Source organism: Parus major, chromosome 10 (assembly GCF_001522545.3).
Source record: "Parus major isolate Abel chromosome 10, Parus_major1.1, whole genome shotgun sequence".
Lineage (NCBI taxonomy): Eukaryota > Metazoa > Chordata > Aves > Passeriformes > Paridae > Parus > Parus major.
This window is the reverse complement of record NC_031779.1, coordinates 7,178,931-7,206,408: the sequence shown is the minus strand read 5'-3', so window position 1 is coordinate 7,206,408 and position 27,478 is coordinate 7,178,931. Positions and strand designations below refer to the sequence as shown.

General features: G+C 41.9%; 2 protein-coding genes across 4 annotated transcripts in view; both read right to left on the bottom strand.

The window, feature by feature from the left end:
• Positions 1-5,501, bottom strand: part of PRTG (protogenin) — an 80,250-nt gene extending 74,749 nt beyond the window's left edge. The window contains exons 1-2 of the mRNA XM_033517045.1: positions 5,373-5,501; positions 4,984-5,286 (exon numbers count right to left, since the gene is read on the bottom strand). Coding sequence (XP_033372936.1) covers positions 4,984-5,286; positions 5,373-5,412 — 343 coding nt within the window. The 5' untranslated portion in view covers positions 5,413-5,501. The remainder of the gene's footprint in view (positions 1-4,983; positions 5,287-5,372) is intronic.
• A 14,424-nt stretch (positions 5,502-19,925) lies between these two features.
• The window catches only part of NEDD4 (NEDD4 E3 ubiquitin protein ligase), a 49,680-nt gene continuing 42,127 nt past the window's right edge, over positions 19,926-27,478 (bottom strand). For all 3 annotated transcript variants that reach the window (XM_015639326.2, XM_015639328.3, XM_015639329.3), the window contains 8 exons: positions 27,013-27,108; positions 25,930-26,003; positions 25,711-25,771; positions 25,072-25,131; positions 24,869-24,976; positions 24,186-24,282; positions 21,795-21,867; positions 19,926-21,717 (listed from right to left, as the gene is read on the bottom strand). In XM_015639326.2, coding sequence (XP_015494812.1) covers positions 21,615-21,717; positions 21,795-21,867; positions 24,186-24,282; positions 24,869-24,976; positions 25,072-25,131; positions 25,711-25,771; positions 25,930-26,003; positions 27,013-27,108 — 672 coding nt within the window. In that variant the 3' untranslated portion in view covers positions 19,926-21,614. The remainder of the gene's footprint in view (positions 21,718-21,794; positions 21,868-24,185; positions 24,283-24,868; positions 24,977-25,071; positions 25,132-25,710; positions 25,772-25,929; positions 26,004-27,012; positions 27,109-27,478) is intronic.

The window sequence follows — 27,478 nt, the reverse complement described above, 5'->3', positions numbered from 1 at the left end:
CAGGAGATCTCAGTTAAAGAACAAAAATCATACTGTTCCTCATAGTTATCAACTGACATTGCTGACTAAGAGATTAGAACTTTATCCTCCTGCCTAAAAAAAATGGGAATTTAAATGCACTAAGGAGCAGCCATGTGCACTCACAGCTCAGAAACAAATTTTCCTCTCAGGATATTCAAATCAACTAATCAAAGCAACAGCAGTAGGGCAGCACTTGTCAAAACCCAGAACACCAGGTTCCTCGAGCTGTCTGTAACCACACCCGTTCTACAGCACTAAGACTTTGCTCTCTTTGAATACAAGGCAGTAGTCTACAGCTGCCATTTGCCATTTCTCTTCCACCTCAGTCCAAAACCACTTCTGTCCCCTAACACCACCCTTCCTGTTCACAATTTGTACCTCTTTCCATTACTATTTAAAATAATTAAACATAACTTTGAGTTCTATATCCATTTGGAAGCATCTGAAATGACAGATTCCATAGAAAGTGAAAACTATATTGATAGACCACAGCTATTAATCCTGTTATTTTAAGGCAAGATACAAAATTATTTTTAAAAAAATCAGTAGCAGAGAGGCAAAAGTTTTGCCTACACATTTCACAAAGGCCATAGTTTGATGAGTGTAAGTTTCATTTACCTTCCCCTGTCCCCACTAAGTCTTCCCACCTCCACTTCAGTCCTCTCAGTTACACCAGTGCAATCACTTGAGTGGCTCCAAGACAAAGCACATCAGAGAACTCATCTGGGTTAAACATCATCTTTTGTTTTAATTCTATTATTTTAATTTTCACCCAGACCAGTTCCCTGTTCAGTAGCTACGCATGCAGCCAAGCCCACATAAGGAACAGCACAATGCTGAACTGGGAACAAACAGCTGGAACTGCTACGGAAAAGTGATTGTCACAGCACAGAAAGAGGCTCAGCTGGATGCACTCTTCAGAGCAAATATTTAAAAGCAGAGCAAAAGATGCTGTTAGGCTATAAAAACATAAATATGGCCAGTTATTGGCAGGACAGTGGGACCTGAAGTCACATCACTACCTCAGCAGGTAAACAAAATTATGAACTTTCCACCAAGGATAGCCTGCTCTGCATAAAGGACCCAGCATTCCACAAGCTGCAGTGCAGTGGGCATCCACACAGCTTCCCTCCAGGAGCATGTTCCCAGAAACCTTCTGCTTGCAGAACCTTTCACTCTTGTGAAACGTAGAAACCTGTACAAGAAGAATTAGGCTTACATTTCTTCTAATTCACAAACATTAAAATAAATTTGGCCAAATTTCAAGAGGAGAAAGGGTTATCTAGGAATGCTGTTTATATGCCATCTAACCATCTCAACACTTCCATTTCTACTTTTAGTGAAAAGGACATAAACAGTAAGCACTCTATCCAGTCACTGCCCAATGCCCATGTTACCAGCTTCAGAACATGATCCACCTTCTCCATTTTTCCTGAAGAATATTTTATTGGAAGTCTAGCTTTATTTTTAGACATACTCTTAGTTAACTGTGCTTGAATAATCAAAATTTTAAAATGCAGGAAAACAAAAATCTAAGCTTGATTACTTTTGGCTGATTCGAAGTTGTACTAAAAGGACTTTCTCTGAAGCTAATATTCCCTTTATATTCTGTTAAAAGGGGTCTCTCTCAGCGGCAAAAGTTGAATTTTGAGTAAGTCATGCTCTTAAGTAGTACCATTTCCCCCCAACATGTTGCCTCACAAAGAAGCAGACAGGACCTTCTCCTCTGCCCCCACATCAATCAGCCAGCTTTGGAAGTAACTACAAGCATGTACTGGAACTAATATTTAGTTTTACCTAAGCACCACCTCAGGACCAGTTTCCTTTTAAAAAAGTAGGGGGATCTCACCAAAAAAAAAAAAAAGCCCTAAATTAGTCAAATTCTTTTGTGCATGGATGAACAACAGGAAAGCAAAGCCTTGGGGCCTCTGGGGAGGAACCCTGTCCCTGCAGACCTACTCTGATGTGCTCGGGAGATAAGGCTCCATAGTGACACTTAAGGAAAGGCCTGCTCACATTTGAATTTCTGCATTCCTCAAGAACAATTCATGGCAATCACTAACTTTGCAGAGGAGCTACATGAAAGCTTTGGCCAATGAATGAGGGTCATCTGCTCTTTATCACAAGGGTAAACCTCATCCTGGCCAGTTTCTAACCTTTTAACCCTGTGAATTCTTAATTTGCACATGAATAATGGAATTCTTGCCAAGAGTGCAACCTTCAGCTTCCAGTTTCTAACTTTAGAAACCAAGACCTGATCTCCTTGTGTGTTCAGATCTTAAACTCTTGGACAGATTAAAGTTTTTGATTTCCAAATGCAACACTAAACATTACAATTCTGAAGCAAAAGATAAGCTTATTGGCAAAACCTCTGACCAGGCGAAGTAAAAGAACATCCTCACACCCCGCTGCTACCAGTAACTGAAGAGAGCATTTGCTTTTTTCCTCCAAAGAAAGAATGCCCATTTAATGCCTATTCTCCACCTGTTTAATATGTATAGTTCCCTCTGTACCCTGACCACAAGGTAATTTGCCTTTGCAGCAACCGGCAACTGCTTCTAAAAAGAAAAATTGTAAGGCAACAAAATCCCCCCAAAGACTTCCATTTATTTCACTTAAAATGTCTGCAAAGTTCAATCAGTTCATGAGAGCAGGCAGAAACACTGTGAAAACGAGAGAGAAATCTAATTTTGCACGTGTTTTATGGGCTCCAAATTATCACAATACAAATTACTGCCCAATTTCACAGCTTTACAGTAAAGATGACATTCTGAAATGGGTCAGATTGGTGCATGACTAAAAAGAAGGGACTGCTACATGGGATAACTTCATGTTTGGCCACTAGTTAACCACTTAATCACTAAGTCAACAGCACCTACTGTGATCATTATGGATCCGCTATCTCTTCCAGTTTTCTCCAACAGCCATAGAAAGCCTTTCAAGTATTCAAAGAAGAAAAAGAAACCTTTTGTCACAGTCTTACAGAGAAGGGGAGGAAGGGGGGAAAAAAGGGCTGCAAAACAAGAATCTCACTCCACAGCACACAATCTATTTGTTCACAGGACTTTCTTGGTGAAAATCAGCAAAGTTAAACCACCTTTCTGATGAAATAATGTGTATGCAAGAAATAAACATTTGCAGAAGTTCAGTATTGTCTGAACAAAACCAAACAAAAGCAATTGTATTAACATGCTATTCTACTATAGTGCTCTGTACTACAATAGAAGTTCTGTGGTATTAAGCATAGAGCTCATCTTGCAGTGTCTCCAGTTTAAAGTGGCCCTAAATTTTCCAGTCCTACCCACAGAATCCATCAGCCACTGCTTAGCTTTATGTTGGTTAACAACAACAAAAAAATCCTGTCCTCTTTAGGAGGGTTTTCTTGTCCAAGTTTTAATCATGCTGACACTCTGAAACTTAAGAGAGGTAAATTTAAAAGTTAAAAATTGTAATACTTAATTTTCCACCATTTTACCAAAAGCACCCACAAATTACTTAGTCTAATCAATCCTGTATACAATCAAGATCAAAAGTAACATGTAGACAGGTTTTTGAAATGGAGAACTCAGGGTTTCACATTCTTACACATGTGAAACCTCAGCACTCACTTGGAGCCACCTGCTTCCAGGATGGTTTTGAATCACCCAGAGCTCTGGCTCAATGAACAAGGCTTTTCACACCTTCCAGGGGGATCTCGTGGAAAGTTTTTGCAATCAGGTCAGAAGCACACAGAAAAAAGCCAACAAATGTTAACATTCAGACATTTTTTAATGTAAACTAATGAACCAATTTAATTAACTAGTTTCAGATTGAATTTAGTAAAAGCTGCAACTTAGAACTAATGTCAAGTTTTCACAGAGGCACCAGCACTAGTTTTATTCAACTTGCTACTAAGAACAGGGTCGAAGAGGTCAAAGGAAGTCTTTTCCTATTAGATTAAGTTCATCAGTTAAGTCCTATTATAGAGGGAACATGAGAAGACTATATAAACTGTGTACTCTCTGTGTTATACTTTCTTTGAAATCTAAGTTTTCTTTACTTTGCCAAAATTTACTTTTCTTTGAAAAGTACATTTCCATGTACTTTTGGGAAGCAAAAGAAGATCATGCTGTAGAAGCAGTCTAGTGGCAAAGCTCTGCACTGCCATGGAAAAAGGCACAGCATTCCGTTCCTCACACATATCTCTTGCTCAATGTTTAAAGATGATAGGAAAATGGAGGGCAACAAACCCCCGGGGTCAAACACCCGTCTGTTAAAGCCATAAAGGCACTTAGACACAACTACTTCCTTCAGCATTCACCCAGCAGTAGGGAGTCACTCCAGAAACACGACTCTCCCTTCCCAGTGAAACCACAGAATAGGCCCTTGTGGGAGGTTCCAGAGGAACCTAAAGGGACAGCACCCACATCTGCTTGGCTGAACACGTGTCAGAAAAGCAAGGCCTTACAGTTGACCAGAAAACCTTTCCCCTCTTTCTTCTCCCAGAGATAAACATCTACATTAATCATTCCACCCTGCCCAAGATGGCACAGCACAACACAACATCAAGCTTGGAACAAGGAACTGAATAAGGAATTTCTTTCTTCTTTTTAAATCAGATCCGTAGATAACCCTTGTAAGGCTGCTAGAACAGCACTTGGGGAAAAAAGACCCAGGAGTTCTGTAGTCAGCATAACTCTGCATCACCACCTGCTCCACAGACCAATGACACATGTAAGCCACCCACACAAGGCACCACTGCCGAAGAGGTCTCCTGTGCCACTTCTGCCACATTAGGGACTGAAAAAGGCACCACCATAAGATTTTTCCCAAAATCTTTGAACATCTAGAAAAAAGTAAAGGTTCTCTATAATTTTTCATTTTAATTTTTTGGGTACACAATCAAAATGATGGGTTGCATGCTGTTCAGGGAATTGCTGTCACAAACTCAGGAGCAGGTTAATAACAGGAGCTGGGACTTACTTGCTAGTGTGAGGTGACTTTTTTGACTGAGAATGGCCCCATATTTGTTCAGAGCTAAGCACTGGTAAAATCCTTCATCAGACAGTTCTCCCTTCTTTCCTTCCACCTCAGTGATATACAACGAGCCATTGGATAAAGTGTAGATCCGTTCATTTTCAGACACTTTGCCTCCATTTTTCAGCCATGTAATTGTTATAGGAGCTTCTCCACGGGCTTGGCAGTCTAAAACCACCGGATCCTTCCTTGACACAGTAACGTCCTGAGGCTCTTTCACAAAAAACAGTTCGCTAAAGCACCACACACCTAAGAGAGAAGAAAAAAAACCAAACAAAACTAACAAAACATTTTGCCCGTAAGGACAGACATGTAAGCGGAGGCGTGCAAGTTACCCAGCGCCGTGAGCTGCGGGTCATCCCGCGGAACTCTCATCACGAGGTGAAGCCAACGCTATCACACACTCCGAGCGCTCCCAACTCCGACAACTCTGGGAAACTTGGTACTGACTCCCAGCGGCGCGAAGCCCTCAGGCCAAGGAGCCAGAGAACCAGCGCCTTCCACACCGGCCCGGCCGGGGTGCGCTGTGACCCCGGGGCTCCCACACAGGTGCGACCGCTCCGCCCGGCCCGCTCGCTAATTTTACAAGCCTGCCAAAGCAGCCGGAGCGTGGCGCGTCGTAAAAAGGCCGATTTTACAAGGAATCGTTAGCGAGATCCCCTCAGCAGAGCGCGGAGGACCCCCCGCCCCGCGGCGGCGCGAACAAAGCGCGGAGCCCCCGCCGGTTCCCGCTCCCTCCCGGCCGGTCCCGCCGGTGCCGGATAAATAAAGCCACGTGCGGCGGCCGCAGCGGGGCCGGGGCGCGGGCGGACAATGGGGCCGGGGCCGGCCGGACTCACCTGGCAGCGGGAGCAGCAGCAGTAGCAGCAGCAGCGCCCGCAGCAGCGGCCGGCGGCGGAGCGGCGCCATTCAGCGGGACGCGGCTGGCATGCCCCGCCGGCCGCTCCACAGACCGGTCAGCGGGCGAGGGGAGGAGACTGGGGACGGACGGAGCGGCCCCGGCGCGCCCGTCCCGGCCCTACTCTCTGCATCTCGTCTCCATTGGCCTTTGGGGAGAAGAGGGGCGAGGGGCAGGGCCGGCCGGAGGAGGGACGCCGCTGGACGGGGCGGGCCGCAGGGCGGGGGGTCGCGGCGGACAATGCGCCGGGGCGGGGGGCGGCAGGGCCGGCACGAGGGACCGCGGGCTCCGGCGCCATCGGGGCCGAGCACGGCCCCGGCACCGCTGCTCCTCCCGGACAGCGCCGGGAGCCGACGGCAGCTCCGCCGACCCCCGAGCCGGGCAGGCGCTGCCGGCTGTGGTACTTGGCGGGCGGGCTGAGCCTTCCAGCCGCGGCTGGAGCTGCCGGCCGTGCCTTCCCCCGGGACACCGCTCGGCTCCCCGGCACAGCCAACATCGGCAACACGTGCCCTGGAGCCGGCGCCACGTTACCGAAGGGCTGTGCCAAAGCCAGAGCGAGGATGCCAAACCCAGAGCTCCCCGCCCAGAGCACCGAACCAGGAGGGCACTGGACCCTGCGCTGCCCGGGGCAGGTGCAGCGCTGTCCGGGCGTGCCAGAGCATCCTCACACCCAGATAAAACTGGTCATCCCACTCATGCAGACAAACGTTTGACTTGAGGATGGGCATTGCTTAGAAATAAAAAGCCAATTTTGTTAGTGGTTCTCACTGAGCCCAGCTTGCAGCACCAATAAAACCACTTCAGCTGGCCACATGGGACAGCGCTGTGCTGTCGTCGAGAATGAACCGCCCTTTATTTACATCCTCAGAAAACAGCCTTAAGTTTACATCTGCCTCAAATTAGCTTGCAAAAATGCAACCTAAACAGCAAACATGGCTTGAAAATTTATGCTATCAGCACCCTCTGGATAATGTGTATGGGAGATACCATCATATGCTGCCTCTACCATTTCAGTGCTCATTTCCACCCCTGATTTTATTCCATGCTTGCAGCCAGCAATTTCTAGTCTCTTTTTTGTCTGTTCAGATTTCTAGTTTCTAAAGTTACGGCGCAGGAAGGCATCTTCTTACTCAGCAGATTTGTCCCGTGTTTGCATTCATTGTGAGAGCTGCTGACTTCAGTGACAGGCAAGTTTTTACTGCTTTTTGTTCCTGCCAGCACTGCAAAGCTCACAGAGCTAAGAGCTGGCAGCCAAACCAGTCCCTTCTGCCGCATCATCACCAGGACTGGCTACAGCCTGAGTCAGTGACTCCTCTGAAAGTCTTTATGAGAAAATCACAACTACTAAAATGTGATATAAGTCATAGGCTGACCTACACCACCTTCCTCACTTGCCAAAAATACACAAGCAGAGTTTTCAGGGAAGATAATTAGAAAATATTTGCTTTACATGCAAATTACTTACCAAAAAAAGGATCCAGACAATTTTACAGTCACTTTGCAGAGCAGAACTGCACATGCACTGCTTTTGTGTCCCAATAGGACCAAACACAGAACAGGATCCACTTGACCCAATATTTTTCAATTTTCCTCAGTGTTTTAATTTATCTAGTAGGAAAAGTGTGAACTATGAAAAAAAAAAAAAAACATAAGCAGTTTTCTTTATATTATTTTTGAGCATTAGAGACTAAATACTCATTCTTTCTCATGGTAAACTCACAACTTTCATCTGCAGCTCATGCTGGCACTCTCTCCTGCTAAACTCTGCCAAACTCTTGCCTGCATTTGAGATTTACTAGAGATTTACTAGAGGAGCTCAGCACACCTAGAAGAAAAACACAATAGAGAATGAAATATCCAGTAACATTCATATGCCAGATGCCTTGGTCAGTTGGTGGAGTGGCTGGAGCTGCCCCTGGGAGATGTAAAGTCATTTCCCTGCAGACCTTGGCACTGCTTCCTGCAGGCATGAATAGGTGGCTGAGCTGTACTACCCAGCACTGGACACCATCCCACCTGTCCCAGGGGGAATGCCTCCTTGCCTAATTCACTAGCCCTTTTTGAAGGAGGAGTTGCTCTGAGTTGACCAGGGGACACAAAAAAAAGCCAACAGAGAGCAAGCTGTAGTCCTGTCCTATTTGTGGGCTGGCTTGCCTTAGCTGTGTCATCTGTGCTCACTGCTGTATTCTGCTCTGATGATGAGCAAACTGCTTTACATCTCCCTGAACTACACTGTGCCAGCAGGAGATTTTGACTCATGAGATCAAATGCAATTTTTGTCTTAAATGGCTTAACAAAGAAAGTGCTTCCCACTGGAATGTTCCTTGTGCCTGTGTCTGTGCAGCTACAAACACCAATATTTTCATTTTCACATTTCTGTTTAACAAAAAAAGTAATACAATTCCTACTAGAACTAACTAGCAGTTCAAGCTAGATCAGTATAAACTCTCCCTCTTTAACTTGTCAGGATTTATTTTTTTAACACATTTCCCAGTAATTAATTAAGAGACACTGTAGACTTGTGATAACATATCTAAATTCATACTTAACTGATAAACTCACTGAACCACAGTTTAAAGGCACTGCCAGTTGTAACATTGTCAAATACACTGTATTTGTAAATATGCAGCCAATGAACATAATTATCTACTTGGCCAACCATTTCAGAAGCATTATCTTGAGAAAGACAGAAAGGCAGTCCAGGAGTACAAGATCTTGCCAGCCAACACAAATAAAGCCATGCTTACTTTGCTACAAGGCAGCAATTTTTCTTCTGTCACCAACACAGAGGTTTTTTTCCTTGACTTGAGCTGTATTTTTGGTTATCCAAACTTCCTCAGTTTTTGTGGTTCTTTTCAGACTCACAGAAACCCTTTTCTATGCAAGAGCTCTCTTTGAAGTGCTATCAACAGCTGGAACAACAGCATGCTGTCGAGGTTGCTGTCTGTAAATAACCTGACTTACCTTATGTGCATTTCAGCCTCAGTGCTGGCCAGACTATATGCTGGCCATGATCTATATGCTTCCTGGAAAGAAAGATTTTGAAAATCAGATTGACTTGAACAGATCTGACTTAACATTTTGCTCCATGGGCAGCTGGAAATACATCCAGGACTGCTAAACTAAGCTAGTGCTATAAAATCAAGAATTTTGGTAGTATAATGGACTGAAGAGAGCAATTTTCCAAACATTAATGAAATCTCATGATTGTGGTGCTTATACACATTGTCTACAGTGTTACCAACATCTCTAGAAAGTGACCTTAAAGCCAGGAGTCTTCCCTGGGATGGAATGCAGTAGCCTCAGGAAAATGAAAGAAGCTGAAAATTCACTAACTGAACCTTCCCAAGGTGAACTCCGTATTGATGAGATCACCACAGCCTCAAATCCAGGATGGAGAATGCAGATTCTTTCCACATTAGAATAAGATTTTTCTGGTGTTAGAGTATTTACTTCTCCCTCAGTTTAAACCAGAAACAGTCCTGTTTGGTCTGTGGTCAGTTTCACAGTGAGCATTTCACCCCTATCTGAGAAAATGAATAGCATCGTGTTAGCTCTTTCATCCCTGTGGTCTGGAAAAAGCTGTCACAGCAGCCTGGATAGTGTTTGGCAGGGCCACAAATGGCCTGAGCTGGGTTCCCACATGCTGCTGCATCCCACCTGATGTAACAAGCTCAGAAATGGGAAAGTGGTTTTGCCTGCATGATCTTTTCTCTTTTTTAGGGTTCATATGGCTGTGCTGTAGCACTGTAATGTCAGGGAACAGAAAAGGAGGGGAATGAGCACCTCTGGGTGGGAAACAGGAGAGGTGAGGAGAGAGTTATTTACAGCAGTTTAAAGTGTCCCCACTGGAATATATGCTATCACTATCCTCTATTAGCTGTAGTCCATAGGATGTGGTAGCAGGGTCCTGGAACCCAAATCCATTTCCAATAGGACTTATAATCATTATCCTGGTCCCCCACAAGCTCAGCCCTTCCCAGCTACCAGTGCCAGCCCATCCTCCACCTCTGCTGGTCAGAGCTGCTGGGTGTCACTGCTGGTGTGGAGGAAGCTGGAACTCCAGCCCAGGGCAAGGCAGAAGCAGTGGTATTTGCCAGAAACCCATTAACTGCAGGGGAATTACAGCAATTTGCACCAGCCAGCTCTGCCTTCAGAGTCCCCAAAGCCCAGCTAAGGGGCTGCCACGCCGCTGCACTCCTGGCAGGGTGTCATTAACTCTCCTTCTCAGGGTAGCCCCTTTTGTCCTTACAGTTCTTGCTCCGACTGTTTTTGATCTGGTGTCACTGTAAGCATTTTTAGACACTTGTTTTTCATGCCAATTTCTCCTGACCTAACTACAATCATATTCCTGGATTTTAAGTATGTTACATCAACTCTATTAAGACCCACCATAAAAATGTTTATTTCTGGCACATTTGGTCACTTAGTAGATTCTTGCTTCATTCTAAACCTGTGTACAGTTACCATCTCCATTGCCTCCTCAGAGGAGATCACTCCTTCCATGAGCAGATGGGCAACCATGCTTTGGGCTGAGCCCTTGGGATGCTAGTGAACTTCCTCTCCAGGGAGCCTTCCTGTACAGGGAAAGCACACCTTAACTAAGGGATTTTAACACAGATCTCATCTTGTCATAAAACAACTCCAAAGTGAAAGCAATAAAATTACTTACTATATTAGCATATTTTCCCATTCCAGCCACCTTCCAGTGTTTGACTGGACCAAATCAGTGGTGTACCTTTGCCAGGTTGTTTCACAGTACCCCACAGACAGCCTCCAGATGTTTACCCCCATCCTTGAAGGCTTGTCACACCAGAATGAAGAGGAATCGTGCCATGAATTTGAGCAGGAGATAGATGACACCCCAACATCCTCTTCCCTGCTGCCAGAGGTAACCACAGGCAGTTTGGAAGAGCAACCTCACAGGGATCTGGCAAAGTGCATTCCTTTCTCTCCCATGCCCATTTGCTGCTACTGGAAGGTGTGAAAAGTACCTAAATATTTTTGGTCAGTCAACCTGCTGTTTCCTAGATGCAAGCCACCAGATCTTGTTGGTACTTTTAACACTGCACACAGCTACAGAGAAAGAGGCCATACCTGATCCCAGATGCACTTTGGCCCTCACATACAGTGTCAAGACTTTATGGTGTGGAGTTTGTATATATTGCAGCTCCAAGCTCTCTCTTCTGGCCTTCAACACCACAGCTGATGCTCCTCTGCTTCAGTGAATTTTTCTGAGTGCATAACCTGCCAGAAAATCCTTGTTGCTTTTCAGTAGAGCTTGTTTTCTCCTGGTTAATCTCCCTAGTCTGGCTCTTAGGTGTGGAAACACCAAGGGCTGCAACATGGAGCAGAAAGTATGGCAATTGCATGGGACAGCGGCTCAGATCAGCCAAACCACAATGAACATCTCCCAGGCCACAGAGACTGCACACTTCTGCCATGCCACCTTGGGCTCCCAAACAAGGAGCTAAGCATCATTTACTTCATCTGAGCTCAGGGATGCTCAGCACTCCTGGGAGAAAAATCCTCACCACTTGGCTGGCACAGGACCAACGTGACAGCAGACTGGTAGCAGCAGCTGGAATTTGCACAGTGAAACACACTGAGTATTTTCATAAGGGGTTTATGCATATGTAGAAATTGTGAGGCACAGGAATAGCCAGCAAGTGGAGACTCTCACTTTATGGGAGCTGTCCCATAAAATGCATTTGCAATGCATATATATTTTTTATTTGGCTCAGTGCAGTCTCCTCTCTCAACTCTTTCCCCAATATGGAAACAAACAAAATCCTGGAAATGCTGCAGTACTGTACTCTAATAATATCTTCCATAAATCAAAGCGTTTAGGCACCGGGTCGATACAATAAGTATCAGACCAAGAATAACTAAACAGAAAGTATCTCCTAGGTTACCCTTTTCTATGTTTGAATCTACAAAGGAATCTCTCAGAGGCAGCTTTTTTGTTAGTCTGTCATGCTTATCATGATAACCCACTGTTCTGCAGCTATTTGTTTAGCAACAGGCATGAAATATGGTCTCCTTTCATCCCTATGTAAGTTATTGTCATTCTGCTGTTACAACAGGAAACAGGCAAATAATTTCTTCCTCTTTACCTTTATATGTTTGCAACAATAAAACAAATATTAGGAATAAAATAAATGAAAAACAAGGCAGAGGCTAGCTAGCAATTTGACATACTGCTGAATATACTGCGTTACAGATACCTATTTATTTTTGCTGTGAAAGATTGCCTTTCCTTTGTCTTTGCATTCTCAGCATGTTGACAATGTGGTCTCTCCTCTTATCTACAATTTATCCCAAGGAACTATTAAAAAGAAGGATTGGAGGAGGCTTCCTGCTGCTCTTGTCCCATTTCATCTCACAGAGACATAAGGAATTGCTGGTCAGGGAGAGGCCACTTGGCCAGAGCAGGCTGTGTCCCATCGGTTTATCTCGGTGCTGCCAGTGCTGCTCCCTCCAGCGCACTGCCCTGTCACGGGAGAGCGATCGCCTCTCAGGAGTGTGAAGATAAACAGATTTGAAGCCTTCAAGGCATGTTCCCAGCACCTCCTCCCCCTTACATGCACAGAGGCTCAGCCTGCAAATGCCCCTGTGCACAAGGCAGCTTTGGGGATGGAGACTGAGATGCTTTTGAAGGGCCACATGAAGCTGTGACTCGCACCAAAACGGCTTTACCAAGAATTCAAGCTGACCCGCTAAAGGCAACACCCTGGTGCAAGGAGTGAGCCAAGGGAGGTGAACCGAGGGGAGCCAAAAGCTGGGCATTGCAGGGGTGATTTCTTTTGATGCCCAAATTGCTGCCTCCACCAGCCGCAGTTGCTGGGATTTTATCTCACCTGGGCTGCAGGAGTCACTTGGGGGCCTGTGGGGATCTCCCCTATTTAATTTCCAGTTTCCTGGAAGAACTCTCTGCCCAGTGCTGGACAGGATATGAAGGCAGGAGACACAGCTGGATCACAGTGCCCTGCATGGCCCAAGGGACCATGGGGAAACAAAGCAGCTCACCCCAACTCCTCCTTCCCCTGCATTGTTATTAACCTGGCTTAGGTGTCCACCTGGTCTCTGCCCAGGCACAGCAGAGCAGAGGAGGAGATCGGAAGCTCTGATGGAAGCACATCCTCAGCTTCCCTCAGTTTAATGCAATTCAGCACTTGTCAACCCAGCACAGGCACTGCCAGTTGCCAAGAGGCTGTATGGCCGAGCAAGGAATCAAGAGAACTAATCCTGATAGAAATAACTTGCAGGGCAAATTACAACTTCTTTTTATTTTTTTTTTAATGGAATTAATTCCCTGCTTCAATTTAGTGTGTGGCACACACAGGTATGGCTGCATAATGCATCAGGAGAGCAACCAGCAGTTAAAGCTGCTCATAGTATAACTGTGCTGCTATCCAGCTATCTTTGCTGCTAATCATTAGTCCAGGATTATGTTTGCTAAATGCTAAATAACATTTTGCTGTCATTTGTGTTCAGACATCTTTGTAAGATCGCAGTGGCCAGATGCTGGCACATCACAGAACTTGTATTGTTTAAATAATAAACATGTGGAATACATACCAGAATGTTCATGCTAAGTAACTAGGGGAAAAAAGTACATGTGCCATGACATGTTATGGCAAGTTATGGGGCAGTTATGACAAGTTAGAGAGTTAAACTGGTCTCACGTGCCCCACTGAGGACCAGGCCCTTCAAGTCATGGGTGGAAGTCCCATCTGGAGCGGCTGGGGCCACCCCACCCAGCCTTAGCAAGCTGCAGCACCCAAGGCATGTTGCCTAACCAGAGCAAATCTTCAACACACAGACAGCAGCCCTCCAAATCCTGCCGGGTTTTCAAACTCCTGCTGGCCTCAGGAGGAACCTGCCCCGTTAACACCTCCAGCGCAGGACACCCCCAGTCACATCCTGGAGCCCACTCCCCACCATGGCCCAGCCCCACAGCAGCTGCAGCCCCACACAAACTCAATGAACTGCTTCAATTAAATACAGCATGACTAGGATTAATTTCTTTCTCTAGTGAGAGATCAACTGTTCCAGCCTGTTTGCACCTTAAGAGTCAATTAAATAGCTGGACCTTTTCCAGTACAGAAAAGCATTTACGTGACTGAAATGTTGTTTGGTTTTCAAATTCAGGTCTATGTAAGCATGCAAAATTTCAACTTCACCTCTTATCCTTACAAAACTGCAGACATTTATGTAAATGAAAATCTGATCTTGGTCAGACTCCAAATTCTCAGTGTGGAGAATAACAAAATAAATTACTCTGCAAAATAATTTTTAGCTACATGTTAATAGAGCTCAATTATATTATATTGGATGAAGCAGCACCTCACATTTTGATAGTAAACCTTTAATTATACTAAGAAAAGCACTTCTAACAATCTGATAAAGCACTGAGAATTACTTTTTACTAGCCTATGAAATAATTGTTCTGTGAGTCTTCAGCACGGGATGCTTGTAACTACTGGACTGATACCCAAAACCAGGAATGAACAGCTTCCCAGTCCCCTGGTTTTGGGCTCATTTCTTTAGGTCTACATAGAAAGGCAGGCATTTATTTAAAACTCTGCATTATAGAATGCAATAATTCATGAACAACTAATTAGGAATAAATCTATTAAGAACAGACAACTAATTGCTGAGCAGCAATACACAGAATGGGGGGGCTCATAACTCCATCAAACACTTTCTGAATCTGTTATATAGTTATCTGTGCTGGTTTTGCATTGATTGACATTTGGTGAGGAGGGAAGAAGCCACCCACAGAAAATAACTAGAAAATAATGTGTTGTAGCTGTTCACACACAAAAAAAAAAAATATTCACATTAACCACAGCTTCAGCTAGAGAGTAATTTCTATTATCTTCTGTAGAGAAATTCCTTTACTTGGGCAAAGAAGAAAGCAGATTTTCCAGACAAAGGGATGGCATGGCATGGCCTGGCCAGGGTAACTTCTATTAAAGTGGCATAGTTTGTCATATCTGACAACCCACTGAAGAAAGTTATCACTAGTTAAGGGCCTGACCCTGCATTCCTTAAGCAGAGAAAAATCCCTTTGAAGTCAATGAAGCATCCTGCTCAGATAACTATATCAGGATTTTGCAATTAATGAAAACTTCTAATTTCTTAAGTAGATTATAAAAGATTTTCCCTAAAAAATAACTACTACATGTTACTCACAGCAACTCCTTCACAGTGTGGGTTTGCTTCCAGCAGCTCTCGCAGCACAGGAACTGTTTTTCACTAACTAGGAATTACCAAAAGTCAAACCCACATTGTTTTCTATTTGCATTGATCTGCCTTAAATGTTCTTCTCTAGCTGAAGTCTAGCTGAAGGTTTTGACAGCTTTGCATTCAAAAGGTCAGTAAGCAGTCCTAAGGGCAATTTGATTTAAACCTTTAGCATTTTGCATACTCTCAAGCAGCAGTGCATAGGAGGTGGTGTATTCATAGCCTTGAAAAGGTCATACTTCCCAGCCCTCAAAACAAAACCCCAATCAGAAATATTTCAGCTTGTAGAAAATATCAGAAAAGCTAACTGACAATTATGAAAACATATGCCATTAAATTAAACTCAGAATGGGTTAAGAAAAACAAATTGTAATGTATGTTTTTAGACTGTGGTGTATTTCAACAGGAAGTTTTACTTTCTGTCACATTTGGGAAGGCTGCCTTATCTGTCTTTCCTCAAGAGGCAGGCTCACTTAATGACTTCAGGTTTTCCAAGCTGCTTGGCCTCCCCCCTCCCCAAAATCCCAAGCCTCTTTCTGAGATGAGAACCTGAAACCTACAATGCAAAATTTGTTTGAAGTCTCATTAAGCAAGAAACCTCAAATTAAGGACAGCTCAGCAAAACAAAACATTTTTCTACAGAATTACGTGGACATAAACCAAGCATTAAATGGAAGTTCTCCCTCATTATCCCCTTTGTGAGTTGTTTGTATTCTGATTAGCGTGCTAATGATATATGTTCCACAGAGAAAAAGCAATTAAGCCTCTACTTCAAAGAAAAATGATTTCGTGTAAGAGCACCAAAGCTTGTGCTTGCATCTCCTACTGATTCTGTGATGCTGCAGAGCAAAATGGCAGCTGTTAAATGCTTAATTCCCACTTATAACCATGGAAGATGGTAGGTGTGGGTTGTCTTTTAAATGTATAGACATTTCAAAAACATGTTTCTATGCCACTGGAGGTATGGATCCTTGGTGGTAGTCAGACTGCAGATAAATGCATTCCTCTCGGTTCACATCATAAGAACTGCAAGTGAGTCTTTTAATAGTTGTTTAAAAGGGGGCAATATTAAAAAAATCAACAAACTGCCTGATAAAAAGAATAATTTCATAGAAAAATAATATCATAAGACCCTATGTGAAGAACTCAAGCACCACAACAAACTAATTAATAAGAAACAGAAAGGAAAACACACATAGACAGCATGAAAAATGAGAGACAGAAGAGTCTGGTCTCCTAACGACTGACATTATTTCTGACCACACAAGGAATCAGAAAAATGAAGACAATATTTAAAAGCACACATATTCAGTTTTAAGTATTTCATATTTCATATGTTTCAGCATTTTACCATTGCCATGATGTAATTCCCACCCTAGGGAATTGATGAGCATCATGCATTTCTGAAGTAGTGCTGAAATTACACTGAAAAAAAAAAGCACAAAAGAAAAAAAAAGAAATCTCTGCTGATCCAGGACACGTTTCATGTTGACAGTTTGCCAGAGGCAGCTGTGGATTTCATGGACACATGTAAAGATTTTTGTAAAGACATCTTCAATTAGTGAAATAGCACCAAACTGTGCTATGGATCTACAGAAGAAATTAAATGACAAAACACTAGATAGCTTACAAAGTAAATGTATGTATGAAATAGTGAGGTTGAGAGAAAAACAGGATAAAGGAGGAAAATTAGTAGTTTACACTCATGTATTTTGCCCAGGTTTGAGGCATTAGTCCTTGTCCCTAATAAAAAAAAAAACCAAACTTGTTTGATATGATACAGATGTAATTTTTCAATAGTAATTAAAAAGAATTTAAGTCATGCGTCCTTCAAACTGCAGAAGTGAAGACTCACTGGCACTTTCTATAGAAATCATTGTTTTTAACTTCCTTTTAACCCACAGCTCTACCTCATGATGCAGCCAGAATGCTGAAAAATCACCTGCACCACCTTGAGAAATGAGAGACTTGATACAAGTGACACTCAGCCTAAAAACCTGTTGAGAGAAATCAATTTTGAAAGGAAAAATCCACAACACCCACTGCCCCAAACCTCCAAGTGAGTGTTGAATATGTCTTGTTCATGCCTAAAGTCTCATTAATCTACCACCTGTGTACTGCAGAGCAGTTATACAGACATAACCTTCAGAGTAAGGGAGAAATTTTAAAGTTTCCACTGCAAGTCTTTGCTGAGGTTAGTCTATATACTTACCTTTTTTAGGCTAAATAAATTCCCTTCCTCAAAAGCATCGTAACTATTTATTATATTATTAATATTGATTTACAAAAACACCCTTTACTATATAACTGTAATAATTAACACACAAATAACCACCACCAGCCTTATTAAACACACAAGAGGAATAGTTTAACTTCCTAGGGGCTTTCAGCCCGTGAAAAGTTCCCCGGAGGTTTCACACCATCCTAACACATCTAACCCCTGTGCCAGCAGCTCATGTCCCTGCTGTGCCAGCAGCTCACGTCCCTGCTGTGCCAGCAGCTCACATCCCTGCTGTGCCAGCAGCTCACATCCCTGCTGTGCCAGCAGCTCACATCCCTGCTGTGCCNTCCCTGCTGTGCCAGCAGCTCACATCCCTGCTGTGCCAGCAGCTCACATCCCTGCTGTGCCAGCAGCTCACATCCCTGCTGTGCCCCATCACCCACTGACCCCAGGGGCCCTGGCCCAGCCAGCTGCAGTGCCCAGGGAGGCCCCACAGCCACTCCCAGCCCAGCCAAGAGTCCCAGTCCTGGGCAGAGCCTCCACTGGAGTCTCCACATTCTATACAAGATGTCTGGAACCAGTACCAAGCTGCAGAAGCCACAACCAACAGGAGGAAACTCTTTTGCTTAAGCTCTCCAGCTTGGAGCAGCCCAGAAAACTGCAATGACAAACTCCCCTGAATTTTCAGTGTGATGTTTTTAAAGCTGAGGAAAGCAAAACTATTCCTGTTGCAGTCATCCTCTCTCTCCTGTTGTGATCCATCCCCTGCCCTAAAATGTACATTTTTCTCAAGATCTTTCTCATCTCTCAGTCTCTTCATAGATCAATGTTTCTTAAACTGATCTGCACAAAATCTCTTACTAAACATCAACCCTATATCCAATTTTTTTCCCTTACCTACCTGAGAAACTTTTCTTCCTTACCCCTCACCTGGCACTGCTAGGTGTTAAGAGCAATGAAATCAGCAGGACAGAGCTGGGTGTTGTCTCACCAGGAAGCAGCTGTTAACCTCTCCTCTTCAATGCCACAGTAAAAAATCTGCAACTGATATGCTGAACTGTGTTTCTGGTGAAAAAACTTGGTGTTCATAGGAGCTTCTCTGGAGTTTCCCCCTCTCTCTCTATGTGCTTCAGGGAATACAGAGGTTAATGTGCAGAAAATACAAGAAGAAAGGGACATGCAGTAGATCCCAAAGAACATCTCCCTGGTTGCCCAAGACTGCACCCTTGTTTGGCTGTTCATGACCCCCTACAGAAGGCTCCCAGGTTGCTTCCCCTTGCACTGCCCTGCCCACAGATGTGAGGGAATTTAGTCTCCCCTAAGAGCCTGAGTTTACAATTCTAGAATTCCTTGAGAAGCTACAAAAACCACCCTGTTCTCTTCCTCATGACAAACAGCAGCCTTGGGCAAGTCCTGATGAGGATGTTCCCACAAGGCTCTGCAGCAGCCTGCTGCCCTTTCTGCAGTCCTCCCTCCATCCAGCAATACAAGCCGTGTCTTCTACTCCTCCCTGGCTTTTCCCTGGCTGTCACTTGTGTTCAGGCACACAAGGCAGGCCCCCTTCAGCCTGTGGCATCTTCCACAAAGGCTGCCTGGCTCCCATCACCCTCCCCAGTTCACCAGAAGGTTGGAGCACCTCTCCTCTAAGGCAAGGCTGAGAGAATTTTGGCTGTTCTGGAAAATAGAAGGCTTCAAGGAGACCTAGTTGTGGCCTTCCAATACCCAAAGAGAACTTACAGGATACATTGGGCAAGGCATGTAGTGACTGAACAAGGGGGAATGGGTTCAATTTCAATGACAGTAGGTTTAAATTAGGTATTGGGAAAAACTTCTTTACTGTGAGGATGGTGAAATACTGGCACAGGTTGTCCAGAAGCTGTGGCTGCCCCATCCCTGGAGCTGTTCAAGGCCAGGCTGGACAGGGCTGTGAGCAGCCTGGTCTGGTGGAAGGTATCCTGACAATGACAGGGGGTTGGAACTGGATGATCTTTAAGGTTCCCTTCCCACCTAGGCCATTCTATGATACTCAGCACCACCAACCCCTCTTTACTTAAGCACAATCTGCTATCACCACTCCCCCACAAACCTAGTTTGAAGCCCACAGGAAGGACGTGCTGCTGGGCATTCCCTGCTGCTGGTGCAGGGTTTCAGGGCCCCTCTCCCACTCCCCACCCAGCTCTGCACCTGCTGGAAAGGTTCCCAGAGCAGGGAGGAGCCTGGCCCAGCCTCACCTGGTCAGTGGCCTTGCTAAGGGGCCTCCCCTTAACATCTCTAGGCTGGCAATGCACTGAAGGCTGACAGTGACCTAAAGCTTCTATAAAAATACAATATGCATTTTTACCAAGGCTGCACGTCTCAGAACACCAGGAAACAGCACTGCTGCATCTTCACAGCTCTGCAAAAGTAGCAGCATATTGTGGTGGAACTACTGCTGTGGCCTACCTAGGAGTACAAAAATTACACAGTTCTTGCTATTTCAAGATAACTAATTTGCACTTCAAAGAACTGAATCACAACTTATTAGAATAAACTTTTATTTATGCTCTCAGGATCCTTATTTTATACTTTATGCAACAAAACCTGCTACATTCAAATCTATACAGATTTACTGATATATCATTCACGTTTTACAAAACTGCATATAGATTTGGGAAATTTGTATAAGTTACCTTTATTTACATGTAATACTCTCTAGTCCTAATGACCTAGTCAAAGGATAAAACAAAGCGGGATTTTAAATATCCCTTAAGACCCATTAACATTTGTTACATAATTTACATATCTTCAGAGAGAGATGTGCTACACTTCCTTCTTGCATATTTATAAAGACTGTGTCTAAACAAATTTGCTGGCCAAAGCTAGGTACTGTCATTTCCTCAGATCATATTGGTAATAAAATGTTAAAATTTGAGCAAGTCAGGTATACAAACCAATTTTTTTCTTTCAGAACCAACTTTGTTAATTATTTTAACCAGCACTTGCTCAAAAAAAGTGTTAACATTAATACAAAAAATACCCACATTTACAAAAGAAATCAAACTAATATTTATATATGACAAGTTGATCTACAATAAATTGCACATTGTTGGTTATGACTTTGGTTGTACTGTATTAACAAATTTGGTTTCTAGACTAACACTGGAGAAAAAAATATAAAAATGCAGCTGTAGAAACTAGCAACCTGTAAACATATCACAGAACCAAATTCTGCACCTGATCAAATGTGCAAAACTTCCACACAGTTCAGAGGAGTTTGCACATAACAGACTGCTGAATTTGGCTCAGAAAACCCTGTAAACATGTTCTTTATTGTTATGTAGTGCAATACTGCAAGAATGGATAATAAAGGCCTCTAACTATCAGTAACTAAATACTGAGTGATATCCATACAAATTCCACTTTAAGATTGATTTGTTGCAAAAAGCTGAATTGAAAATATTTTCGTTCAACTACAAATTTATCAAAAAAGGTGATGAACACTCAATAAACCAACATCAGTATACAAATTCAAACAAAAAATGGGTATAATTTCTCATTAAAACTCAGAATTATGCTGCTTATCTGTTTTGTATAAAAATCTTGGGTTTGTTACATTGTTTTAGCAAAAGCAAGTTAGAAAGAGAAGTCTAACAACTATGTCAGCAAGCCAGTGTTCTGCAAACAAATGTTTTCCAATGTTTTATCTAATATGCTGAATTATAAGGTGCTTTGGGCAGATCTGTTGAAAAGAGCCTGAAGCAGCACAGAGTATGATATTATAACACATAGAGTTTGTTGGGTTTTTTGTTTGGGTGGGGTTTTTTTAAACAGTTTAACAAGTTCAGTTGTTCCTCTTAAAGCAGCAAATCAAATTTAAATCCTCTGCGAAGATTTCTTCACAGCTTGACTTCAGTAGTTTTCTGCAGGACAGTCTCAAATATTGTACAAGAGACAACTGCTAAAAACATTTTAGTTTTTGACTTACTTGGCACTGGCCGATCCAATGTGTATATTGCATGTATCACCAAATACACAGAACTATGGAAATGACAAAATACATTTGCAAAAGTTAGTGATTTTTAGTACTTGGTTATTTTACACCTGATACTATGAGGATTCAATAGCCACATGACTAAATACAATGGTAGTCCCTGGAAAATTCAAATTTGCTTGTAAACCCTTAAAATTAAATTGCAGCACTGGACCAACATAATTTATATCTGTGTCTTAATCAACCCCATCAAAACCCTGAGTGTTTTCAATCGCAAGAAGAAGTTTATCCCATAAATCTTCAAACGAGTCATATGGAGGCAAATCCAAGCGATTAAAGCTGAAAAACAGATGAAAACTCTTAAGTATTTTATCATTTTTACTAGAGGTCATAACTTATCTGAATTAAATACTCACCAGGTATGAGCTCTTGGCAGTTTTTCAGGGGTACCCCACTGTTCAACTGTGAACAACTGTGGTCCATTTGAACCTGAAGAAAAGAACACACCAATTTTCACCCTATTATGAAATCCTTTCATAATCAGAGATTCAAATTATGACATATTTGGAGGTTTTGTAATCCAGTTCTGACATTAGAAGGAGCTATCTATATGAATAAAATACAGACTATAGGCAGTAATAGTAAATAATCCCAATCCACTTGTATTTAAATTATTTCTTGCTGTACCTCAGTTTCAAGCAACTTTTACACCTTCAGCTCAGAAGCCTAAGACCTAAATGTATATGCATAATAGCTGGCATTGAAGTCTTTTGGACAAGACAATTATATACTGTCATAAATTTTGCATTAAAATTTATATATAAATACACATATATAAAATACATAATTATATGTACATAAAATACATAAAATATACATATATAAAAACTTAAACATGTTTATCACCACATGTCAAGTTTTACAACCTGTTAGAAAGTAGTCAGTGTCCACCTTTACCTATGCAACAACAAAGTAGAATAGCTGAGAACTTTTGTAAACATGGTAGTCATATGTGTATTCCCAAGATGTTCTTTTGCACCTGAGAGAACATTTTTTGGTTACCAAGAGCAGCCCCAGCTCCTTCTATCCTTCAACAACTTGTCTTACAGCATCTCAGCACTCAAAGTTTCTTGGACTTCTCAATTCTCATCAAGTAGATGCAAAGAACATTTTATAACCATTTCCTAAAGCTAGGAGAAGACTGTGCAGTTAAAAACAAAGACAAAGAATTCACTATCTGGTCAGAGAATGTTGTTCAGTGTCCCAGTGCTCCAGTGTGGGTGGGTTTTCTCCCGGCCTCAGAGCACTGGTGTGTGAGGAGCAGAAACCCCTGGCTGTGCCACAAGAGGGAGATCTCCGCTAGGAAGAGGCTCCAGGGCTGCAGAGTGGGCGTGGGAAGGGAACAGCCCAGCAGCAGCAAAGCACCACGGACCAGCACAAAACACTGAAAAACCACATCCAGCCCTTCCAACACAAGGAACAGGAAATATAATTGTTACTGGGGTTTAGTAAGGGTGGCATGCTGGTGGCAGTAAAGCAGCAATAGCAGTAAGAGAAACAAAGCACTGTACAAAACAACTGCTAGTTGAATTTTTCATTAAGGAGTGAATACACCTACAGAAGACTGCCCAAGGATGTTCTAATCACTAGGCAGAAGGAAGCTGAGAACTTCAGCACTTTCTTTCCCTGTATCAATTCTTAGTTCTATCTCTAGTAGTGTTCTTAGTCAAATAGGCAGAGCTCCTGAGGCAGCAGAATTCTGCCTGGGTTCCTCTGTGATGAGCATGTGCTGTAACACCAAAAATGCCAAGGCTCGGGTGCAGCAGCAGACACACAGCTAAGCCTGTTGAGCACACTGTTCTTCCCACTGGAACTCACCAGTTCATCATTTTCTATTCCATCAGTAAATATTTCATCATTTACTGATGGAATAGAAAAAAATAAACCAAGTATTTATGATGAAAATGAAGACATGGAGAAATGGGAACACATGATGGGTGGTTTTGTTCACAATCCTTTTGTTTTATAAACAAATTAATGTCTTGTTTATAAAAAAGGAAATGTTTAATCAAAGAGGCAAGTTAGGCTATTCTGTCATTTGCACAGCAACTCAGCCATTTTTATAAAGCCTTAATAAAGTAGTCAAGCAGAAAATGTAATAGCTGATGGCAGCAGAGAACAGACTTCCCCTAAGCCAAGCATCCTCACCCTTGGTGGGCTGCTCTATCTGCTTGCCCACAGTAGCTTTTCTGGCTTTGCCATTGAAATTCGCTCCCTGCTGTCTTCTGCTTGTTTCAGTCTCGGTGTTGTAGGTTCAGTACTTTTCTTCTGACCTTATATTTAACTCGTGTCATTTCAGTGGTCCCCTTTGGAGTATATCCTTACAAACAACTGCATCTGTACAACTGCGGCTTGTGAGCTGATAAAAGCAGTTGTGGAACTGAAGTTAACTGCTGATGCCAGCATGCCTTTGTAATCAGATCTTGGATAACTGAGAATTTTCTTCAAGCTCAATCATGTGTTAAACAGGGATTTTGCAGCTCTTGAGAACTTTAAAAATCCACATTCATTTGAGAACTATACATTTAAAAACTTCCAAAACCAGAACTAAAAGAAAGTATTTATAGAACATGGGAAACATGTGACGTACATGACTCTTCTCTAACTTTGTTTCTTTTAACTGCCAGTACTTACTAAATTTCAAAACAAAATTTGAAAAATAATTTGACAATGTCTGCAGTCAAACAGGACAACGTTGCTATCAGATTCTTTGTTACTTAATTGAGAAGATAATCTTAAGTACTCACCATACAGCTCAGCAAACCCATTCATGGGAACACGTGATGTGCCAGTAACAAACTGAAGTAATCTTATTCTCTTTTCAGAGTCCATCATTAAGACTGCCTATGTATGACAATGATTACAATTAAAGATTTATTTTTACATTAGGGTTTTAAGCTAGTAGACTTATACAACACAGTATCTACCTCTAAATCATTATCTGTGATATACATATGCATTTTTTTATAGTGACACACACGGTCTACTTCTCTGCCTATTGCTTAAAGCTATAAAGTCAACAAATTTTTAATGCCACTGTAACAAGAGTATGGTTACTGGCTTAGCAGACTGTTAAAATGCTTCCCTTGAAGATCTGGCCCCCTACTTTCTTTGAAGTTTCTTGATGTTATGAACTAGAAGCCAAATTCCTGTAATTTATTAAACAGAAGAGTTTAACACCTCTTTAGTGTAACCATGCCAGGAAAACCTACACAAATATTTTCAACCCCAGTCAGACAGGGATTTTTTTTAAAAAGCAAGCATCACTATTGCATTTACATTATTACCATGCATCTCATCTTTAGTTTTCTTACTTTCTCAGAAATTTTAATGGTAAAATAATATTTACATAACCTTTTAACGAATCAAACTATAAACTAGCAGAAAGGCAGCAGCTTTTGAATAAGAAAATATTAGAATTTCATTATACCTTCCAGAACCACTGTATTACTTGATGGTTTACGTTGTAGCCATTTTTGTATTTTGTGTGTAGTTTCCAATCAGCCACGTCCACATCTCCCAATCCACACATTAATAACTACACAGATAAAAAAAAAAACCATAAACACCAAAGTTTAAGTTAGTATACTAAAGTTTCAACATAATTTGTTTTCTTTTCCATGATATACCCACCTCTAGCTCATTTTCATCAAAAATTTTAATCAGATCCTGTGGTATTAGTTCAAAAAAGCCCTAAAAAAGATGAGGGAAGGTTGTAAAAATCAAGGCAACATTATTTTAGCATTTTTAGTCATGCAGAAGGATATTTAGAGGCTTTGGTAAACACAGCCAAAGCAATATACCAAACACAGATGTTTGGACACCAGGAGTCCCCAGTTTCATTATAGTACTTGTAATTGATTTCTCACATCTTTTCTGTGCAACACTGAGTGATGAGTATAGAAGTCTGAATATCATCTATGTAATAAAATTTGTACAAAAAAGGATAAATTGCCTAGTTTAAATCAAACTAATATAATTAAATTAAGTTCAATTTCTGCAAAGGTCATTAAATAGTTTGCTCTACAGCTAAATCTGTCAGTCAGGACTGAGAAACAAGCAAATTTTTCAAGATGAATTAAACACTTCAATAAAAACATACCAAAATATTTTGAACTTGGAAATAATTCAAAGCTGACAGTACGAACAGTATCACTGCCTTTTTTTAAACTTTTAACAAAATTATTAGTGGGTGTTCAGGGTGTCCAAAAAAACCTTAGTATCAGATGCAACAAAATCTTAGAAGAATTTATTTTGTAATTAAAATTATACCTCTTTAAAGGCTGTCATTTGTTTCTGTACTCGGCTCACAAATCTCCACTGAATTACAAGACTGCAAAAAACAAAACAAAACCACACACAAAATCACTTTAAAATAAAAGAGATTTATAGACAAAAAAACAACTTCCTTTTGTAAATAAAGCTAACATAGAGCCCCTGTACTAGAGGGCAATCCAGTGAGGTACATTGCATACAGCAGCTGCTACTCACTGAATGTAGTCTCTCTTGTTCTTGTTGGTGACAACTATTTCTGATCCACCACTTTTCAGTTCATGTTGATGGGTCTAAATGCAATGCACAGAACAGGTCTTAAGCAAGGTGAATATATAACAGAATTCCTATGTTAATATTAGGCAATTCATACAACTCGTGAAGACTGCAGAATTTGAGAACTATGAGAAACAGATCCTGTCACACAGGTTACTTAATAAATAGAATGTGGTACATTTTTAAAAAAAAAGATGTATTATTGAGAAGTGCAATGGGAAAGCTCCATTTTTTCTGACCTGCTACAACACACCCAAGACTGCACACAGGTCCAGAATAAGGCCTACTTCTCTAACTGCATATTCCATGACCCAGCCCTTATTCCAAATCTCAAGGAAAAACAATTACAGAAACCACTTCAGCAATGATCCCAGTAACTGGATCAATATACATCTCTCTTACAAAGTGACTTATAGTACTAGAACCTCAGAAGAAAAGTATCTCATTTTCTGCTATCATTGATGTACATTTTCATTGCTTCTTAGGATCACTGCTGTTATACAAGACCACAAAGGTTATTACCCTTAGATCTAGCTGGCAACTGTAATTGAGAAGTTTCATTCAAGACTTCTGGAATTTCTACATGACTTATCCTAAATAGCTTTGTATGCAATAACAAAGTTGTTTATTCTATAGGTTTCTAGTACATCTTAAGAGAAAGGAAACATGTTGTTTCCCAGTGACTTCAGCAGTTTTCAAAGGAGCTCATCCTTTCCAGACAATCACATAAACCCAATCTCTACTCTAGATCAAGTAATGACTATGGATATCTTAGTCTTGGTTGCCTTCAGAGCAGCAGCTACATTTCAATGCAAGTAGTATTCAACAAAAATGCACAAGCAATTTTTTAAAGCTCTGCTTATTTCCAAGTTGTTTATCACACCAGGTTGAAAGCACTGCATGAGTGGAAAGAGCTGAGTGAGCAAAGGGGTTTTCTTAACACCATACAGATAAAATCCCCTAATGTCACAGGTCAAGTAGTTTTTTTCATGTGTTGTCTATTCTACATTACATGAACATACTAACCTGACCAAAAAGTTCTTCATCAACTATGAATCTGAGGTCCAGTTCTGTTGGATCATTTTCAAGAATCCATCTCAGAGAATTGTAATATTCACTATCCTAAGACAGAATTACAAAATAGTTGGACAGGGCTTGGAGCAACCCAGTCTAGTGAAAGGTGTCCCTGACTTGCAACCCAAACCATTCCATCATTCTAGAGTACCAAACACAAACCAAATCAAACAAAAAAAAAAATGAGGACACATCTATAAATCTATTACTCAGAAACAGATAGCAACTACATGCTGTAATTTTAAAGGGCAGCAAAACCAGTAACAGATTAAAAAGATAGAATAAAAATCACTTTGTCCATGGGTATTCTAAATAAGAACCCTTATCAGGGAACCAACCAAACAAGAAAAGTCTAAGGGACATGTTTTTCCTCTAAAAATGCTGCATTTTGGGACTCAAATATTTTCAGTCCCAAAAT